The sequence below is a fragment of the Pelobates fuscus genome, chromosome 2, assembly GCF_036172605.1.
Source record: "Pelobates fuscus isolate aPelFus1 chromosome 2, aPelFus1.pri, whole genome shotgun sequence".
Taxonomy (NCBI): Eukaryota; Metazoa; Chordata; class Amphibia; order Anura; family Pelobatidae; genus Pelobates; species Pelobates fuscus.
In genome coordinates, this window is record NC_086318.1 from 306,211,099 (window position 1) to 306,230,335 (window position 19,237).

Below are 19,237 nucleotides of genomic sequence, written 5' to 3' on the forward strand. Positions count from 1 at the left end.
ATAACCCAGATGAATAGTCATTCCTCCTTTTGTGCATATTCAGAACAGGGAAAGCAAACCCTACAAAATAATGTAAACATAGCTAGAGCAGTTTAAGCAGTTTGTAAGGAACTGTGAAGTTAGCCGGATCAAAAGTTGCCTAAGAACCCGGAAGTCCTTCTAGTGGCTGTCTGGTATACAGCCACTAGAGGAGGACTTAACCCTGCAAGGTAATTATTGCAGTTTATAAAAACTGCAATCATTACATGCTCAGAGTTAGGGTGATGGGAGTTGGCACCCAGACCACTCCAATGGGCCAAAGGGGTGTGGGTGCCTACAGTGTCCCTTTAAGAGTTCCGGAGGTAGGGTTGACCTTAACTGATTACAGAATGCAGGAAACTCTCCGGTTTAGGATAAGTGTATCGGAATACGTCATGTTTGTTAAGTGGCACTGTATGACATGTTTTCTTTCATGTTTTATTTTCAAACTATGGATGTCTGAAAAACTTTACATAAATAAAGATAGTCAAAAGACAAACAAAAAAAAACTTTGTTTCCTGATTGATGTTTTGTATACAGTTGTGCTCAAAAGTTTGCATAGCCTGGCAGAAATTGTGACATTTTGGCATTGATTTAAAAAATATGACTGATCATGCAAAAAAAATGATTTTATTGATCATATGGACATAGTTGTTTGGCTCATTTTTCAATCATATTGATAACAGATATCACCCAAATGGCCCTGATCAAAAGTTTACATGCCCTTAAATGTTTGGCCTTGTTACAGATACACGAGGTGACACACATAAGTTAAAATGGCAATTAAAGTTTAATTTTCCACACCTGTGACTTTTTAAATTGCAATTAATGTTTGTGTATAAATAGTCAGAGTTTATTTGCTCTCACGTGGATGCACTGAGCAGGCTTGATACTGAGCCATGGTGAGCAGAAAAGAACTGTCAAAATACCTGCATAACAAGGTAATGGAACTTTAGAAAGATGGAAAAGGATATAAAAAGATATGCAAAGCCTTGAAAATGACAGCCAGTACTGATACATTACTTATTGATACCAAGCCAAAGCCAAGTAGACCAAGAAAGATTTCAGTCACAACTGCCTAAAGAATTGTTCACAGGTAACCTCAGGAGAAATACAGGCTTCTCTGGAGGTAGAGGGGGTGGGCTTAATAAATCACCTTTTTAACACGGGATGAGGGGGCGGGAAACCTAAACATCGATTTTACAACTATAGTATCTGGAGTGTTTTTATTCCTGACACTATCATGTTCCTTTAAAAAGGCTGCATTAGCATTTCTAGTGATACTGGTGTGCACCTTTATATTTAGAATGGCCATTTAATAAAATATACAGTTTAGCTTCAATTAGGTTCTACAATGAAACTATTGTATGAACTATGAACAGCAGCTTTTTTTATACTGACCATTTTAGATACAAAGTTTTTTTAATTTAAGTATTTTATGTCTGATTTTTTTTATAGATTGTATGTTTAGATTTTAACTTGTAGAAGTGTACATCCAATAAAGCTGAATTAAACTCTGAAATAACATTTTAGCATACGAATATGAACCTTTCCTTTTTTTTCCTGTGCTGTATGAAAAATAATCTGGAGAAAACAACATCATAAAGTTCAAATATATTTATTATAGAGTTTGGAAGTTAAATTTATTTTACCCTTTTCTTGCTATGGTGGGTAGTGAATTAACGTGATTAGTTTATTAATGGTTTGTTGGTAGCCACTAGTGGACACTTAGATGATTATTAGCATCAGAATTCAGTTTTCTTCATTAATATCCCAAATAAACTTGATGGGCAGATCTTTCATTCTTTCTTGAAGCACCCGATCAAACATCTCACTCTGTGCCACTGTCATAAAATGTTTCCAGTCCCCAATGGTACCTTTGATAAACATAATTATGAAAAAGTTTTAACAATACCATCAGAACAATTAATAGTAGTTGTGACAAAATAAATAAAACTCATCAAGCACACTGCTTAAGGGTATTTATAAAGAACCTATTGCAGCCTGCAAAAATCCCTAAAGAGTACTTGTACTCTCCCCTTTGATTTAAATAAGGCAGTTACAAAGTTTGACCTTCAGATAAACACAGAGCAAATGAAGAGAAGGCCCTGGTGCAAGAATTTTTTTTTTTTTTTTTGCCCTACTCAAGATCTTCACAAGATCGTACAACTTTGCTATGCCAGCTGAGGAACTACCATTTGTCCATCATTGGAGGGTTTTACTTGCATGTATGTTTTTGTATAGAGAGTGTGTGTGCAAATAGAAGTGTATTTGTATGTACTGTTGCCATTGGAATGCAGTGGTGTACTGGTGTGCAATGTTTGCGTTTAAATGCAGGGGTGTGTTTGTGTTGGAGTTTGTTTGCTGGGATTTATGCACATACACACATACACTGTTGCATACATACAGTTGTAATCAGGAGTATTCAACCCCCATTGAAAATCAGGTTTATTGTCAACATTTACAGACTTTCAGCTGTTTGCAATGAAGAATTCAAACAAAAGAAATCGAAGCAAGCTCAACACAAAAATACTTTGTGGTTTCCCCAAATTTAATTGAAAATGGAACTTATAATCACTTTTCCAATCTCAAAATTATTAAACCCCCTGAATAGAATTCCTCAAACAAACTAAAATATGCAAAACAGGTGTTGTTTCAAGCACACCTGATGCACCAATAAGGGGCTTCATTAATTGCACCAAGTGTACTTGAGCTGGAACATTTAAAAATACCTGAACTGGCTAGAGGCAAGTCGAGTGTCACGTTTGACTGCATGTTAGAAATATGTCACAATAATGGTCCACAAAGTTAAGAGAAAAGATCATCTCCCTTCACAAACAAGGAACAGGGTACAAAAAGCTAGCAAAGGCACCGAATGTACCTAGAGACACTGTTGGATGCACAGTTTGCAATTTCAAAGTTGAAGGAACAGTGGTTACACTATCTGTACGGGGCAGAAAAAGGATTTCAAGAAGGTAGGTTATGTAAAACCCTTGAATGGATGCAAAAGACCTGCTGCAAGACTTGGTGGCAATAGGCACAGTAAGTCACGTACTAAATCAGAAGGTTTCCATGCTAGAACTCCAAAACATATACCACTACTGACACAAAACCACAAGAAAGTGAGCTCCAATATGCTCAACTACTCATATAAACAAGCCATAGATGTTTTGGGATTCTGTTCTGTGGAGAGATGAAACAAAACTGGAAGTTTTCAGTCCAATGGATTAGCGGTATATCTGGAGGAATAAGATGAAGCATATGCTGAAAAGAACACTTTGTCTACAGTTGAGCATGGTGGTGGCTTGGTTATGCTCTGGGGCTGCTTTGCATCCACTGGCAGTGAAAATCTGCAGCGTGTGGAAGGTAAATGGATTCACTGAAGTTCCAGGAAATCCTAGGAGAAAACGTCATGCCGTCTCTAAGGATGCTGAAGCTTGGGCGTCATTGGACCTTCCAACAAGACAATGATCCCAAGCATACCTCAAATTTCACCAAGGCTTGGTTTCAGAAGTGTTGGAAAATTCTACAGTGGCCATCATGGTGAGATTTGAAGAATGCAGTTGCAGCACGCAAACCCAAGAATATTACTGAACTGAAAGATTCCTCAGGAACATTGCCAGAAGCTGGTGTCTGGCTATGCATCAATTTGCAGCAGGTCATAACAGCAAAGGGTGGCTTACTAAGTACTAAAAAAGCTTGCCATGAAGGGGTTGAATAATTTGGCCACTGGAGAAGTCATTATAAGTTGCATTTTCAGTTTGGGGAAAACACTTAAAGCATTCACTGTATTGAGTAATTTTAGTGCTTTAGTTTGATTTTGTTCATTGCTAACAGCTAAAAGTCTGTAAATTGTAACAATAAACCTAATTTTCAATGGGGGTTGAATAATTCTAATTACAACTGAACATACATACAAAGATACACACACTCACATACACACACTGACACATACACACACCTTGACACACAGATTCACACACTGACACATACACACACCTTGACAAACATATATACACACACACTGACATACACACACTGACAAACACTGACATATACACACACAAACATACACAGATGTCATAATTTTTATTTTTGCAGCATACCTTTTGTGTGCATGAGGGCGGCTTGCTTGGGGTTGTTGTTGGCTGAGGCTGATTGAAGTGTGGGGTCTAAAGCAGCTCTCAACTTCCCTCCCCTGCTGCCTGCACCACCTCTTCCTCTACCTCCCACGCAGCACTATCTTTATGAAACTGGGAGGAAGTGATCGGCACTGACTACCTCCCACTGCTGCCAAAGTAAAAAGGGCCTGGCTCACGCTATTTGAGGGCCACGGTGCCAGGCCCCTTTCAGCAATACCCATCGGGTGGCCCTAAATGCATGGCCTACTTAACGAGCACCTCCAGAAACTGTTGAAGAGTATAAGAGGGAAATAATATATGATACCTCTGTAAAAATGCATTGGCAGACTGCAATCTCAGCAGAGAAACATATTTTACTACAGGGAGAAAAACACTGCTAAAGAAAAGGGGAATGTCAGCGTAACACAAAACTTAAAGGGACATGCATCACTTGACAACTTCTTTTTTTAAAAAACAGCAAGCGATCGGTTTTCCACAAATAAAAAAAACTAAAATAAAGCAGAAAACCTTGACAATATGTGATAAACATTTATTAACTTTTTATAAATTTCTAAATAAACATTTATAAATTTATATATATACACACACACAGTATCATTTTTGTAAATATTTTATTATATCTTTTCGTGTGACAAAACTAAAGAAATTACACTCTGCTACAATGTAAAGTAGTAAGTGTACAGCCTTTATAACAGTGTCCCCTCAAAATAACTCAGTTGAAGCTCAGTGAGCCGGCAATTGCTAAACCCGTCGCAACCCTAATTGACGAATCCTTGGTGTCTGGATACATACCCAAACTTTGGAAGACTGCAAGAGTAGTGCCTATCCATAAAAGTGGTAACACTACTTTGGTTTCTAACTATCGCCCAATATCATTGCTCCCGGTATTGTCAAAAATCTTAGAAAAATGTGTCCATACGCAACTATGTGAGTATTACCAACAATCAAACTATCTGACCCCTGATCAATCGGGCTTTCGCCAGAATCATTCCACTACAACTGCCCTCTTAAAAGTTTGCAATGACATCCAAACTGGCATGGGACAAGGAAACCTAACTGGAGCTATTTTCCTTGATTTTGCCAAGGCCTTTGACACGGTAGATCACGACATTCTACTGGTTTTGATCATATGTATCTGATCGTTTGCAATATGTGTCCATATCTGACAGCGACTCCTTCCCTCTCCCAGTCACGTGTGGTGTTCCCCAAGGTTCCATTATCGGCCCCCTACTATTTACATTATTTATAAATGATCTGCCCAATGATCTGCCTGATGTCTGCAAATCCTCAAATGTACACATGTATGCAGATGACACAGTGATCTATGTGAGCAAATCCGAGCTACCGCAGCTTGAGGCTGTGCTCCAAGAGGTAGAAAAGTGGATCTCAAAAAACAAACTCTTCCTAAACACTGTCAAACCGTCACAATGATCTTTGGAACAGTAACTAAATTACACAAATTACACAATTCCCACCTATCCATCAAAACTAATTCAAATGGCACACTGACCGCAGTCCACTCTTTCAAATACTTGGGTATGATGTTAGACCCCAATCTATCTTTTGGCCTCCACATAGAAAAACTTGCATCTAAACTTTATCCAAAACTAGGTGCCCTGTACAGAAACAAATCCTGCCTAAGCCCTACAGTAAAGGAAAAGATTGTACAGCAAATGCTGATGCCAATCATTGATTATGGGGATGTAGTATATACACATTAATAAACTCAATACATTGTATAACTCGTTCTGCCGATTTCTGCTACAATGTAATTACAGGACCCACCATTGTGACATGCTAAAAGAACTAAACTGGCTGTCGCTGGAATCCAGACGCACCCAGGGGTGGACTGACCGGTCAGGCACTTCGGACATGGTCCGAGGGCCCGGCCGGGAGGGGGGCCCGCCATCAGGGGGCCCGGCCGCCCCTTTAAATGCTGCAGCCGCCTGAGCGCTCTCTTAAGAGCCTCAGGCGGCTGCAGCTTCTCACCTCCCCTCCTCTGTATCTGTGCGGTCCGCGGTGCCCGGCCGGAGTGATAGGAAGGTGCTCAGTGTGCACCTTCCTGTCAGTCCGGCCGGGTACAGGAAACAGAAACTTCTGTTCCACGCGGAACAGGAGTTTCTGTTTCCTGTACCCGGCCGGACTGACAGGAAGGTGCACACTCAGTGTGCACCTTCCTATCACTCCGCCCGGGCATCGCGGACCGCACAGCAGCTCGGCCACGCTACAGGGGAGGGGGTAAAAAGAGAGCTGGAGGGGGGGTGTTAAAAAGAGAGTGGGAGGGGGGGGTTAAAAAGAGAGTGGGACGGGGGGGGGTTAAAAAGAGAGTGGGAGGGGGGGTTAAAAAGAGAGTGGGAGGGGGGGTTAAAAAGAGAGTGGGGGGGTTAAAAAGAGAGTGGGGTGGAGGGGTTAAAAAGAGAGTGGGGTGGGGGGTTAAAAAGAGAGTGGGGGGGTTAAAAAGAGAGTGGGAGGGGGGGGTTAAAAAGAGAGTGGGAGGGGGGGTTAAAAAGAGAGTGGGGGGTTAAAAAGAGAGTGGGAGGGGGGGTTAAAAAGAGAGTGGGAGGTGGGGGTTAAAAAGAGAGTGGGGGGGTTAAAAAGAGAGTGGGAGGGGGGTAAAAAGAGAGTGGGGGGTAAAAAGAGAGTGGGAGGGGGGTAAAAAGAGAGAGGGCAGGGGGTAAAGAGGGAAGGGGGTAAAGAGGGAGGGGGGTAAAAAGAGAGAGGATGGGGGGGTAAAAAGAGAGAGAGGGGGGGTAAAAATAGAGAGGGAGGGGGGTAAAAAGAGAGGGAGGGGGAGTAAGAAGAGGGGGAGAGTAAGAAGGGGGGTAAGAAGAGAGTGAGTAAGAAGAGGGTGGGAGTAAGAAGGGGGGTAAGAAGAGGGGGAGGGGGGTAAGAAGAGGGGGACGGGGGAGTAAGAGGAGGGCAATTGCCCCCTCCCCTGTCCGCAGGCACCGTGCGGGCAGCCGGCAGGGGAGGGAGGAAGAGACGGCCCGGGAGCTGAGCCTGCAGCTCCTCTGGGTCCTTCTTGCGCGAGCACAGATCGTTGCCGCGGTTACCACGGCAACGTTACGGCTCTTGCGAGAGTAAACTCTAGCCCTGGAGCTACGGGCTAGAGTTCACTCTCAACACTGTGACCACCAGGGATTCCTGGTGGTCGCAGTGGTGAGAGTGAACTCTAGCCCCATAAACACACCATACACATTCACACACTGCCCCCCATACACACACACACTGCCCCCACACACACCATACACATTTACACACATTGCCTCACACACACACACATACACTGCCCACCCATACACACACAGCCCCCCATACTAACATTGCCACACACATACACAGCCCCCTCATACACACATTGCCCCACACACCCTACACATTCACACACTACACCCACTCACACACACTGAACCTTTCACACACACTGCACCCCTTGCACCATTGCACCACTGCTCCTATACCCTACTACAGCCTCATATCCCAGCAGACCCCAGGTAAGTTGTTCTGTTCTTAAACGGTTTGACTACTTACTCTGGGAGGGGTGCCCCAGTAGCCAGCAAGCCAGTCAGCCCAAAGGCCGGCCAGCCAGCCAGCCAGCCCACAGGCTGGCCAGTAGCCAGCCAGCCAGCCCACAGGCCACCAGTTAGGCTTACAGCCAGCAAGCCCACAGCCTGCCAACCGCAGCCAGCAAGCCACAGCCTGCCAGCCAGCAAGCCACAGCCTGCCAGCCAGCAAGCCACAGCCAGAAAGCCACAGCCTGCCAGCCGCAGCCAGCAAGCCCACAGCCTGCCAGTCGCAACCAGCAAGCCCACAGCCTGCCGGCAGTAGCCAGCAAGCCCACAGCCTGCCAGCCGCAGCCAGTAAGCCCACAGCCTTCCAGCAAGCCCACAGACTGCCAGCCAGCAACAGTAATTAAGGTAAGAGGAGCCAACTTGGCCTAGGTATCAGCGAGCTATGTTGTGTTGCTATATTGTGAATAGGAACCAGAGTGTTGGAGACCCCCCTCCAGGCCCCATTAGACTCCATTGTAGTCTCTAATGGGACCTGGAGGAAATTCTTTCTAACACACTCTCTAAAGGACACTGAGATAGCCTCTGCTAGAATGCTCCCCCCCCTCCATGGCCCATTAGCCCTCAATTGTAGTCTCTACTGGGGCCTGGAGGCCACTGTTTCCAGCAGGGACACTGAGATGGCCTCTGTTAGAAAGACCCCCTTCCAAGCCTATTAGACTCCATTGTAGTCTCTAATAGGGCCTGGAGGGGATTCTTTCTAACACACTCTCTAAAGGACACTGAGATAGCCTCTGCTAGAAAGACCCCCTCCATGGCCCATTAGCCCTCAATTGTAGTCTCTACGGGGGTCTTGAAGGGATTATTGCACTTTTGTTCCTTGTGTCTAAAGATTGTGTAGGGTGTGGCTGGAGGCGGTGCATGGAGGCGGGACATGGGTGGCGCTTGCTGCGGAGTATAGGTGGGGCCTGTAAGGGGGCCCTTGATTTATTTTGCCCGGGGGCCCTGAGGGTTCTCAGTCCGCCCCTGGACGCACCCTTCATCTTTCCAGCCTTGTGTTTAAGAGCTTCTCTGGGAAACTCCCACCCTACCTGAGCAAAATGCTCTCCTCTGCTTTTCCCACCTCCTATAATCTCTGATCCAGTACCAGCACTTAATTTAGTCTACCTGAATACAAAAATCAGCCTGATCCTCCTTCTCCTACAGAGCGCCACAATTGTGGAACGACCTCCCGCACACTTTAAAATCTTCCTAAGCCTAAAGTCCTTTAAGAAATCCCTCTCTACATACCTCAAAACAGAATGCACATGTCATGGGTGATTATATATTTCCTACCTGTTCTATGGTAAATTTTGTATATATTGTGTATTAATATTGTTTTTGTATTTTATTGTACCCTAATGTAACAATGCAATGTTTTGTGCACCCAGGACATACTTGAAAACGAGAGAAATCTCAATGTATCTTTCCTGGTAAAATATTTTATGAATAAATAAATAACATACACACACACACACACACACACACACAGACTTGCTCTGGGAGAGCTGGAGTGGTTCCTCTAACTGGTGGCCACTGGTTGCTGCTGTGATGGGATCACTGGCCTCTACCTGCACAGGTCCCTCACACTTCCCGACACTAGGATAACGTTAGATCCAAGCTTCTTTATTTGCACTTGGTATGTAGAAATTTTAAATGTAAAACTGAGGGGAAAAAAACTTTTGTTTTTTCATTTTTGTAAAAAATATTCTATTCCTATTTAATATTGAGTTATGTATACAGGTGATACTCGAAAAATTTGAATATGGTGCAAAAGCTCATTTATTTCAGTAATGCAACGTAAAAGGGGAAACTAATATATGAGATAGACGCATTACATGCAAAGCAAAATAGTTCAAGCCGTGATTTGTCGTAAGTGCAATGATTATGGCTTACAGCTCATGAAAACCCCAAATCCACAATCTCAGTAAATTAGAATATTACATGCAATCAATAAAACAAGGAGTGTACATAGAACAATATCGGACCTCTGAAAAGTATAAGCATGCATATGGACTCAGTACTTGGTTTGGGCCCCTTCTGCAGCAATTACTGCAAAAGCATGGAAGCTATCAGCCTGTGGCACTGCTCAGGTGTTATGGAAGACCAGGATGCTTCAATAGCGGCCTTCAGCTCTTCTGCATTGTTCGGTCTCATGTCTCTCATCTTTCTCTTGGCAATGTCCCTTAGATTCTCTATGGGGTTCAGGTCAGGCGAGTTTGATGGCCAATCAAGCACAGTAATCCCACAGTCATTGAACCAGGCTTTGGTGCAATTGGCAGTGTGGGCAGGTGCCAAGTCCTGCTGGAAAATGAAGCATCCCCATAAAACTCATCTGCGGAAGGAAGCATGAAGTGCTCCAAAATCTCCTGGTAGATGGCTGCGTTGACCCTGGACTTAATGAAGCACAGTGGACCAACACCAGCAGATGACATGACTCCTCAAATCAACACAGACTGTGGAAACTTCACACTGGACTTCAAGCATCTTGCAGTGTGTGTGTGCATCTCCATTCTTCCTCCAGACTCTGGGTCATTGGTTTCCAAATGAGATGCAAAAGTTGCTCTCATCAGAAAAGAGGACTTTGGACCACTGAGCAACAGACAAGGTCTGTTTTTCTTTAGCCCAGGTAAGACGCTTCTGACATTGTTTGTTGTTCAGGAGCGGCTTGACAAGAGGAATACGACATCTGAAGCCCATGTCCAGGATCCGTCTGTGTGTGGTGGCTCTTGATGCACTGACTCCAGCCTCAGTCCACTCCTTGTGAAAGTCCCCAACACTTTTGAATGGCCTTTTCCTGACAATCCTCTCCAGGCTGCGGTCATCCCTGCTGCTTGTGCACCTTTTTCTTCCACACTTTTCCCTTCCACATAACTTTCTATTAATGTGCTTTGATACAGCACTTTGGGTACATCCAACTTCCTTCGCAATTACCTTTTGAGGCTTTCCCTCCTTATGGAGGGTGTCAATGATGGTTTTCTGCACAACTGTCAAGTCAGCAGTCTTCCCCATGATTGTGATTCCTACTAAACCAGACTGAGAGACCATTTAAAGGCTCAGAAACCCTTTGCAGGTGTTATGGCTTACTTAGTTGATTAGAATGGGACAATGTGAGCCTAGAATATTGCACCTTTTCACAATATTCTAATTTACTGAGATTGTGGATTTTGGGTTTTCATGAGCTGTAAGCCATAATCATCACAGTTATGACAAATCATGGCTTGAACTATCTTGCTTTGCATGTAATGTGTCTATCTCATATACAGTCAGGTCCATAAATATTGGGACATCAACACAATTCTAATCTTTTGGGCTCTATACACCAACACAATGGATTTGAAATGAAATGAACAAGATGTGCTTTAACTGCAGACTTTCAGCTTTAATTTGAGGGTATTTACATCTAAATCAGGTGAATGGTGTAGGAATTACAACAGTTTGTGTATATGTGCCTCCCACTTTTCAAGGGACCAAAAGTAATGGGACAATTGGCTGCTCAGCTGTTCCATGGCCAGGTGTGTGTTATTCCCTCATTATCCTATTTACAAGGAGCAGATAAAAGGTCCAGAGTTCATTTCAAGTGTGCTATTTGCATTTGGAATCTGTTGCTGTCAACTCCAAAGAGCTGTCACTATCAGTGAAGCAAGCCATCATTAGGCTGACAAAAAACAAAACCCATCAGAGAGATAGCAAAAACATTAGGTGTGGCCAAATCAACTGTTTGGAACATCCTTAAAAAGAAAGAATGCAACGGTGAGCTCAGCAACACCAAAAGACCCGGAAGACCACGGAAAACAACTGTGGTGGATGACCGAAGAATTCTTTCCCTGGTGAAAAAAACTCCCTTCACAACAGTTGGCCAGATCAAGAACACTCTCCAGGAGGTAGGTGTATGTGTGTCAAAGTCAACAATCAAGAGAAGACTTCACCAGAGTGAATACAGAGGGTTCATCACAAAATGTAAACCATTGGTGAGCCTCAAAAACAGGGAGGCCAGATTAGAGTTTGCCAAACAACATCTAAAAAAGCCTTCACAGTTTTGGAACAACATCCTATGGACAGATGAGACCAAGATCAACTTGTACCAGAGTGATGGGAAGAGAAGAGTATGGAGAAGGAAAGGAACTGCTCATGATCCAAAGCATACCACCTCATCAGTAAAGCACGGTGGTGGTAGTGTCATGGCGTGGGCATGTATGGCTGCCAATGGAACTGGTTCTCTTGTATTTATTGATAATGTGACTGCTGACAAAAGCAGCAGGATGGATTCTGAAGTGTTTCGGGCAATATTATCTGCTCATATTCAGCTAAATGCTTCAGAACTCATTGGACGACGCTTCACAGTGCAGATGGACAATGACCCGAAGCATATTGCAAAAGCAACCAAAGAGTTTTTTAAGGGAAAGAAGTGGAATGTTATGCAATGGCCAAGTCAATCACCTTACCTGAATCTGATTGAGCATCCATTTCACTTGATGAATACAAAACTGAAGGGAAAATGCCCCAAGAACAAGCAGAAACTGAAGGCAGTAGAGGCCTGGAAGAGCATCACCAGGGATGAAACCCAGCGTCTGGTGATGTCTATGCGTTCCAGACTTCAGGCTGTAATTGACTGCAAAGGATTTGCAACCATGTATTAAAAAGTGAAAGTTTGATTTATGACTGTTAATCTGTCCCATCACTTTTGGTCCCTTAAAAAGTGGGAGGCACTTATACAAGCTGTTTTAATTCCTACACCGTTCACCTGATTTAGATGTAAATACCCTCAAATTAAAGCTGAAAGTCTGCAGTTAAAGCACATCTTGTTTGTTTCATTTCAAACCCATTGTGTTGGTGTATAGAGCCAAAAAGATTAGAATTGTGTCAATATCCCAATATTTATGGACCTGGCTGTATTAGCTTACCCTTTTATGTTGCATTACTGAAATAAATGTACTTTTGCACAATATTCTAATTTTTCCAGTATCACCTGTACATATAGAGTATTAAACAAAAGCTTTATTTCTACTTTAAAAATGGTATATAATATGTATAGGTGCCCTAAATTATGTAAACATAATGGAGGAAATTGTGGAAGAATGAACATATGGCAAAAGTGCTAAAAAGGCTTGGTCACAAACGAGAAGCATCTCAAAAGAACCTTGATCCTTAAGAGGTTAATCTACATAAAAAGTGTTTACAAATCAGTCTGTGTTAATAAGATACATTGCTCTTTTTGTAAATTATATTTTAGTTGCATAAATTATTAGTAAGTCATCTAAAATTTCTGTGTAGCTGACGTAGCCATCGTCCTGGCTGGATGGGAAAGTTATGGAATCCCCTTATTGTGTCCAGCTCTGTGTGTTATCTCTGTATTTTACTCTGTTTTGCCTATTGTATTGTTGTCTCTAAAGAACCCAGCTCTGCGTATTTAGTGGGTATCTGTGTTGTGCCCAGTTCTTTGTATTGTATGTGTATCTCGTTATTGTACTTGGCTTTGTGTATTGTATGGGTATTGTACACACTTCTGTTTATTGTATAGGTATCACAGTATTGTTCCTAGCTACAAGTATCATATGGATATCAATGCTTTCCTATGGAGGGCTCTAATGCGCATGTGCTGCATTGCCGCGCATGCGCATTAGGTCTCCTCAGCCGGCAGGCGGGATCAGTCTCTTTGGCTTTAAGAGATTTTACAAACTGACAAGTTGTTTAAAATGAAACATTGTTTTTCATACAATGTTTCGTTAATAAATGACCTCGTACCCATATTCAGTGAATATAGTGTTCAGACGTTAGGACGACATCTTGTCCTAGGTTAGTGTAATTCCCCAAGTCAGGGAATTTCCCATGTAATGTCCAACCTTAAAGGACCACTATAGGCACCCAGACCACTTCAGCTTAATAAAGTGGTCTGGGTGCCAGGTCCAGCTAGGTTTAACCCTTTTTTCTGTAAACATAGCAGTTTCAGAGAAACTGCTATGTTTGCAATAGGGTTAATCCAGCCTCTAGTGGCTGTCTCATTGACAGCCGCTAGAGGCGCTTCCGCGCTTCTCACTGTGATTTTCACAGTGAGAAGACGCCAGCGTCCATAGGAAAGCATTGAGAATGCTTTCCTATGGACTGGCTGAATGTGCGCGTGGCTCTTGTCGCGCATGCGCATTCAGCCGATGACGGAAGAAGAGGGAAGAGAGTCGCCAGTGCCGAGGGAGCCCGGCGCTGGAGAAAGGTAAGCGATTAACCCCTTCCTCCCCCCTCAGCGCCACAGGAGTGGGACCCTGAGGGTGTGGGCACCCTCAGGGCACGAGTATGTTTTCCTGGCACTATAGTGGTCCTTTAAGTTTTACTCCAAACAGAGGTAAGATTTTCCCTATGTGAAATTACATGGTGTGGTATCTTTGCCAAGTTAAGGTAGGTTCTACCATGACCTAATTAAAAATCTAAGGTGTAAATATGTATACTTATTAATACTAGAAACACAGAGGAAAGACTTTTGGATGCAGAGAGTATGGTATTCTATTTTACTGGTATTGCAAGCATATACTTTAATCTTGTAAACTCTGCTATAAAATTATTGTAATGTATTATTACGTTTTTATATGTCTATATTTATATTCATAGGCGTGCGCAGCCTATTGCATTAGGGTGTGCACCCTAAAGCACAAGCACACGCCGCGTATATATATGTGTATGTATGTATGTATGTATGTATATATATATATATATATATATATATATACACACACACACACACACTGCTGTGTGTGTGCTGTGTGAGGGTGCTGTTAGTGTGATGTGTATGTGAGGGTGCTGGTAGTGTACTATGTGGGTGAGGGTGTTTGTGTGTGCGTGCTTGTGAGGGTGCTGTGAATGTACTGTGTGTCAGGGTGCTGTTTGTGTGTGTGTGCACTTGTGAGGGTGCTGTAAATGTACTGTGTGTGAGGGTACTGGTAGTGTGCTGTGTGTGTGTTTGTTAGGGTCCTGTTTGTGTTTGTGAGGGTACTGTTAGTGTGCTGTGTGAGTGTGAGGGTGCTGTTTGTGTAATGTGTGTGAGGGTGCTGTGTGTTTGTGAGGGTGCTGTGTGTGTGTGCTGTATGTGTGTGCCGTATGTGTATGTCTGTGGGTGCTGTGTATGTGTGTGGGTGCTGTGCATGTCTGTGGGTGCTGTATGTGTGTGGGTGCTGTATGTGTCTGTGGGTGCTGTGTCTGTGGGTGCTGTGTATGTGTGTGGGTGCTGTATGTGTGTAGGTGCTGTATGTCTGTGGGTGCTGTATGTGTCTGTGGGTGCTGTATGTGTCTGTGGGTGCTGTGTATGTCTGTGGGTGCTGTGTATGTCTGTGGGTGCTGTATGTGTCTGTGGGTGCTGTATGTGTCTGTGGGTGCAGTATGTGTCTGTGGGTGCTGTATGTGTCTGTGGGTGCAGTATGTGTCTGTGGGTGCTGTATGTGTGTAGGTGCTGTATGTGTGTGGGTGCTGTATGTGTGTAGGTGCTGTATGTGTGTGGGTGCTGTATATGTGTAGGTGCTGTATGTGTGTAGGTGCTGTGTATGTCTGTGGGTGCTGTATGTGTGTGGGTGCTGTGTATGTGTGTAGGTGCTGTGTATGTGTGTGGGTGCTGTATGTGTGTTTGTGCTGTGTATGTGTGTGTGTGGGTGATTGTGGAGGGGGGGGTGGGGGTGGAGGTGGGGGTACATTATTTAATATCCCCCCTCCCTTCTTACTTTATGTAGGGAGGGGGGATCCTTCCTTGCTGCCTTCCCTGGTGGTCCAGTGGAGGTGGGGGCAGATCAGTTATCCCCCCTCCCTTGTTACCTTATGTCTGGGAGGGGGGATACTGCTGCTGCTGCCATCCATCCCTGGTGGTCCAGTGGAGAGTGAACTCTAGCCCTCGCGAGAGGAACCCGGCGGAGCTGTTGGCAAAAGCCCCGCCGGTCCACCCCTGCCTCCCTCTCTGCCTGTGAGCCGGTGAGGGGAGGCTGAGAGCAGAGCCGGCGCTCGGATAGCGCCGGCTCTGCATGGATCGACAGGGGGGATCCTGAGATCTCCCCTGCCGGTCTCAATACATAGGCGTGCCGCGGGGATTAGGGTGTGCCCAGGCACACCCGGCACACCCCGTGCGCACGCCTATGTTTATATTTTTATTTAAAGGACCACTATAGTGCCAGGAAAACAAACCTGTTTTCCTGGCACTGTGTAGTCCTTAGGTCCCCCCACACTCATGGCCCCCCTCCCGCTGGGCCAAAGGGGGCTGAAGGGGTTAAAACACTTACCATTCTCCAGCACAGGGCTCCCTCAGTGGTGGGGAACTCTCCTCCTCCTGCCGACGTCAGCGCCGAATGCACATGCGTGGCAAGAGCCGTGCTCACATTCAAACCGCCCATAGGAAAGCATTACTCAATACTTTCCTATGGACATCAGCATCTTCTCACTCTGATTTTCACGGAAGCGGCCTCTAGTTGCTGTCAGTGAGGCAACCACTAGAGGCTGGATTAACCCTCAGTGTAAACATAGCAGTTTCTATGAAACTGCTATGTTTACAGCTGCATGGTTAAAACCTGGGGGTCTGGCACCCAGACCACTTCATTGAGCTGAAGTGGTCTGGGTGCCTATAGTGGTCCTTTAATAAAATATTTAAAAAGACAAAACTTTATTGCTTCCAAGACAATCCCTATTTTATATTGTATTCTCAATTAATTATATATTTTAAATAGAAGAAATCTTACTAATATAATATTATAGCTAAGATATCTGTACAGTTGGCCCTGTTAAATTCTATGCTTTAAGACGTTATAGGGGTAAATAGGGAAACCAGCAGCGGTTATAGAAGCATGAGGTACCTTTGCGAAGAAAACTTCCTTTGCTTCTGTCACAAATATCTTCTGATAAAAATGTATAGTTTGCCAGTGGATCATCTTTCATATTTTCAAATGTTGATTTTTTCACAATGATGTCCACTTCTTCATCATCGAGTTTCTTGTCCAAAAAGCTGCATATTTTCATTATTGCAGATCGGAGATCCTTTGAAAACAAAAACCTAGATTAATGTAGACATCCAGTTAGTGGCAGATCCAGGCAATTGCCCCTCTCTCCCCCCGTCACACTCCTCCCCCCCAACAAAATAGTGCAGCTATAATCCACACTGAGCCGCCGAGCATCATGGGAGTCAGAGTTCTTATCAGGACTCTTTATTACTAGCAACAATTCATATCTATCTCAGTTACCAATGAAAGAGTGTACTGGTGTGCTGTACACACTATCCATGTAGCAGAAAATTAGACGGTTCCTATATACTATATATTTTCTTTTCACTGAATATACACTTTTGTCACTATATCTTTCCGTTTATTTTTTATTTTTCTCCTTAAGAGAGGCTAATAAAATGTATTATTATTTCATATATTTTAATTATGTTCTATACTGGCAATTGGTTGCCTTAGATTAATGAACAGCTCTTTTCTGGGTATAGGGACTGTTAATTGGGAGGACCTTTCTGCAATCCCTTTTCAGTCTCTTCATTTTTTATACTATATCCCTTGGGTTATGCCCTAATACCCTGCAACCTTACCAACTCCAGTGAAGGATTTTCTTTTCTAACACTGGATGTTGTGTCTTTCTTTCATGTAATGTTGATAATTCACAAAAAGTACAAGTGACTCATGATAATACTAAATGTATGCTTACTAACAAGGAGCCTAAATAACAACATGGGGGAACTAGAGGCAATAGCATACACAAAACAATATGATATAGTAGGTGTGACGGACCGCTGGCACTCCGACTGAGTACCTCCGCCAATCGATGCTCCTAGTGCTCCAAGCACTCCAACCGACACCATCAGCACTGCAGACCCCCTTCCAGCAATGCAGCTGCGCTCGCCGTCTCCACCCACCCTGGAGCCAAGGCCAGGATCCAGCTTCCAGTGGGTGAACCTCTCTTTCCCCAGAGAGCGTAACAGGAACAGAACAACTCTTACAAGAGCTCAGTGATTATAGCAAGGGAATATGCAGAGCATAGCAATCCCTTGTAGCAGATTCCCCCGATAAGAGACAGGACTTAGATTGAGGGTGAAGAAGACTGAAGCTTTCAATCAAACACTCTGCTTTTATGCACATTTTGCACACATAGTACTGCCCACAGGGTTTTGCAGTACAACCAATCAATACATACAATACACTCAGACACTCCCACACAAAATTCTCCCCTCTGCCTGTGATACAATTACCTTACACAATGGGTTAATGCAATTATCACAGGCAGAGAAATACAGTTTTTATACATGTACTATAACTTTAAAAATATACATTCAATATTCATACTTTAATTATAAACATAGTCAAAATTCAGCCAATTCTATCCAGGGGTTTAAAAGTTAGGTAGAAGTCCTTTGTGATCACTGCAAGCATGGCTTTTCCTGCCCAAACCAGTTCCACAGAGTTAGGCTGTGTGAGATAAGTGGCTTAACTGGGTGTGGCAAGCCAACTATCTCCAGGTACAGAAAATATCCCTATTCACAACAACAGCAAAAATACACAAAAATACATAACTCCTATCATACTGCACAGAATATCCTTGCAGATAGCTTGGATCTGAGCGCTCAATATATCCGAACAACGCTCAGATCCCACAAACGCAGTCAAATCGCCATGGGGTTAAAGTTACAGCATGGGCTGATGAGGGGGCCATAGTCATGAGGCAAGAGGCTAGCCATTAGTCCTCTACAGGTAGAAGTGGCGAAGGGCACTTTGTCACAATAGGCATAACTGAAACATGGTGGGATGAGACACATGACTTGGCAGTTTACTGAAATGGTTACACACTATTTAGGAAGGACAGAAAAACAGGAAGGGTGGTGGGGTATGTTTGTTTGTCAACCAGTTAAAGCCAAATCTTAAGCAAGTGGAATGTGTCACTGTAATGAGGAAGAAGTGGAAGCTTTATGGGTAAATATCTGCTTGTTGCAAAATAAGGGAAATCAACTATTGTTTGAGATATATTATAAACCACCTAATGTTCATATTGATGAGGAACAACAGCTGTTTGAGCAACTTGAGAAAGCTGTAAATCTGGATAATAAATTGGGACAGAAGGTCTAGTAGTTCAGCAAAGGGAGTTAGGTTTTTGAACTTGTTAAATGACACCTTCATGTCACAACTTGTACAAGTACCAATTAGAAAGGACACTTGTCTGGTCCTGGGTCTAACACACAATGTTGATCTTTTGACCAACATTCAAGTAGGTGAGCACTTGGGAAATAGTGATCACAATATAGTGTCCTTTGAAATAAACTAAAAAAACAAAACAAAAGCACATGGGGTATACTAAAACATGTAATTTTAAAAAGGTAAATTTCTATATGCTAAGGGCAGCTTTACAATATATTAATTGGCATAAACTCATTAGTGAAAAGATCACTGAGGATAAATGGAACATCTTCCAACAAATATTAGAAAGGTACATTTCTCAGTCTGTACCATTGAGTAATAAATATTAAAGAAACAAATTGAAACCAATGTGGCTTAGTAGTAAAACAAGAGAAAAAAAATAAGAAAA

General features: G+C 43.3%; 1 protein-coding gene across 1 annotated transcript in view; it reads right to left on the reverse strand.

Annotated features, from left to right (window-relative positions):
- Nucleotides 1-1,620: 1,620 nt before the first annotated feature.
- LOC134587238 (amine sulfotransferase-like) overlaps nucleotides 1,621-19,237 on the reverse strand; it is a 73,834-nt gene continuing 56,217 nt past the window's right edge. The window contains exons 6-7 of the mRNA XM_063443496.1: nucleotides 16,521-16,705; nucleotides 1,621-1,891 (exon numbers count right to left, since the gene is read on the reverse strand). Of these exons, the coding sequence (XP_063299566.1) occupies nucleotides 1,771-1,891; nucleotides 16,521-16,705 (306 nt within the window). The 3' untranslated portion in view covers nucleotides 1,621-1,770. The remainder of the gene's footprint in view (nucleotides 1,892-16,520; nucleotides 16,706-19,237) is intronic.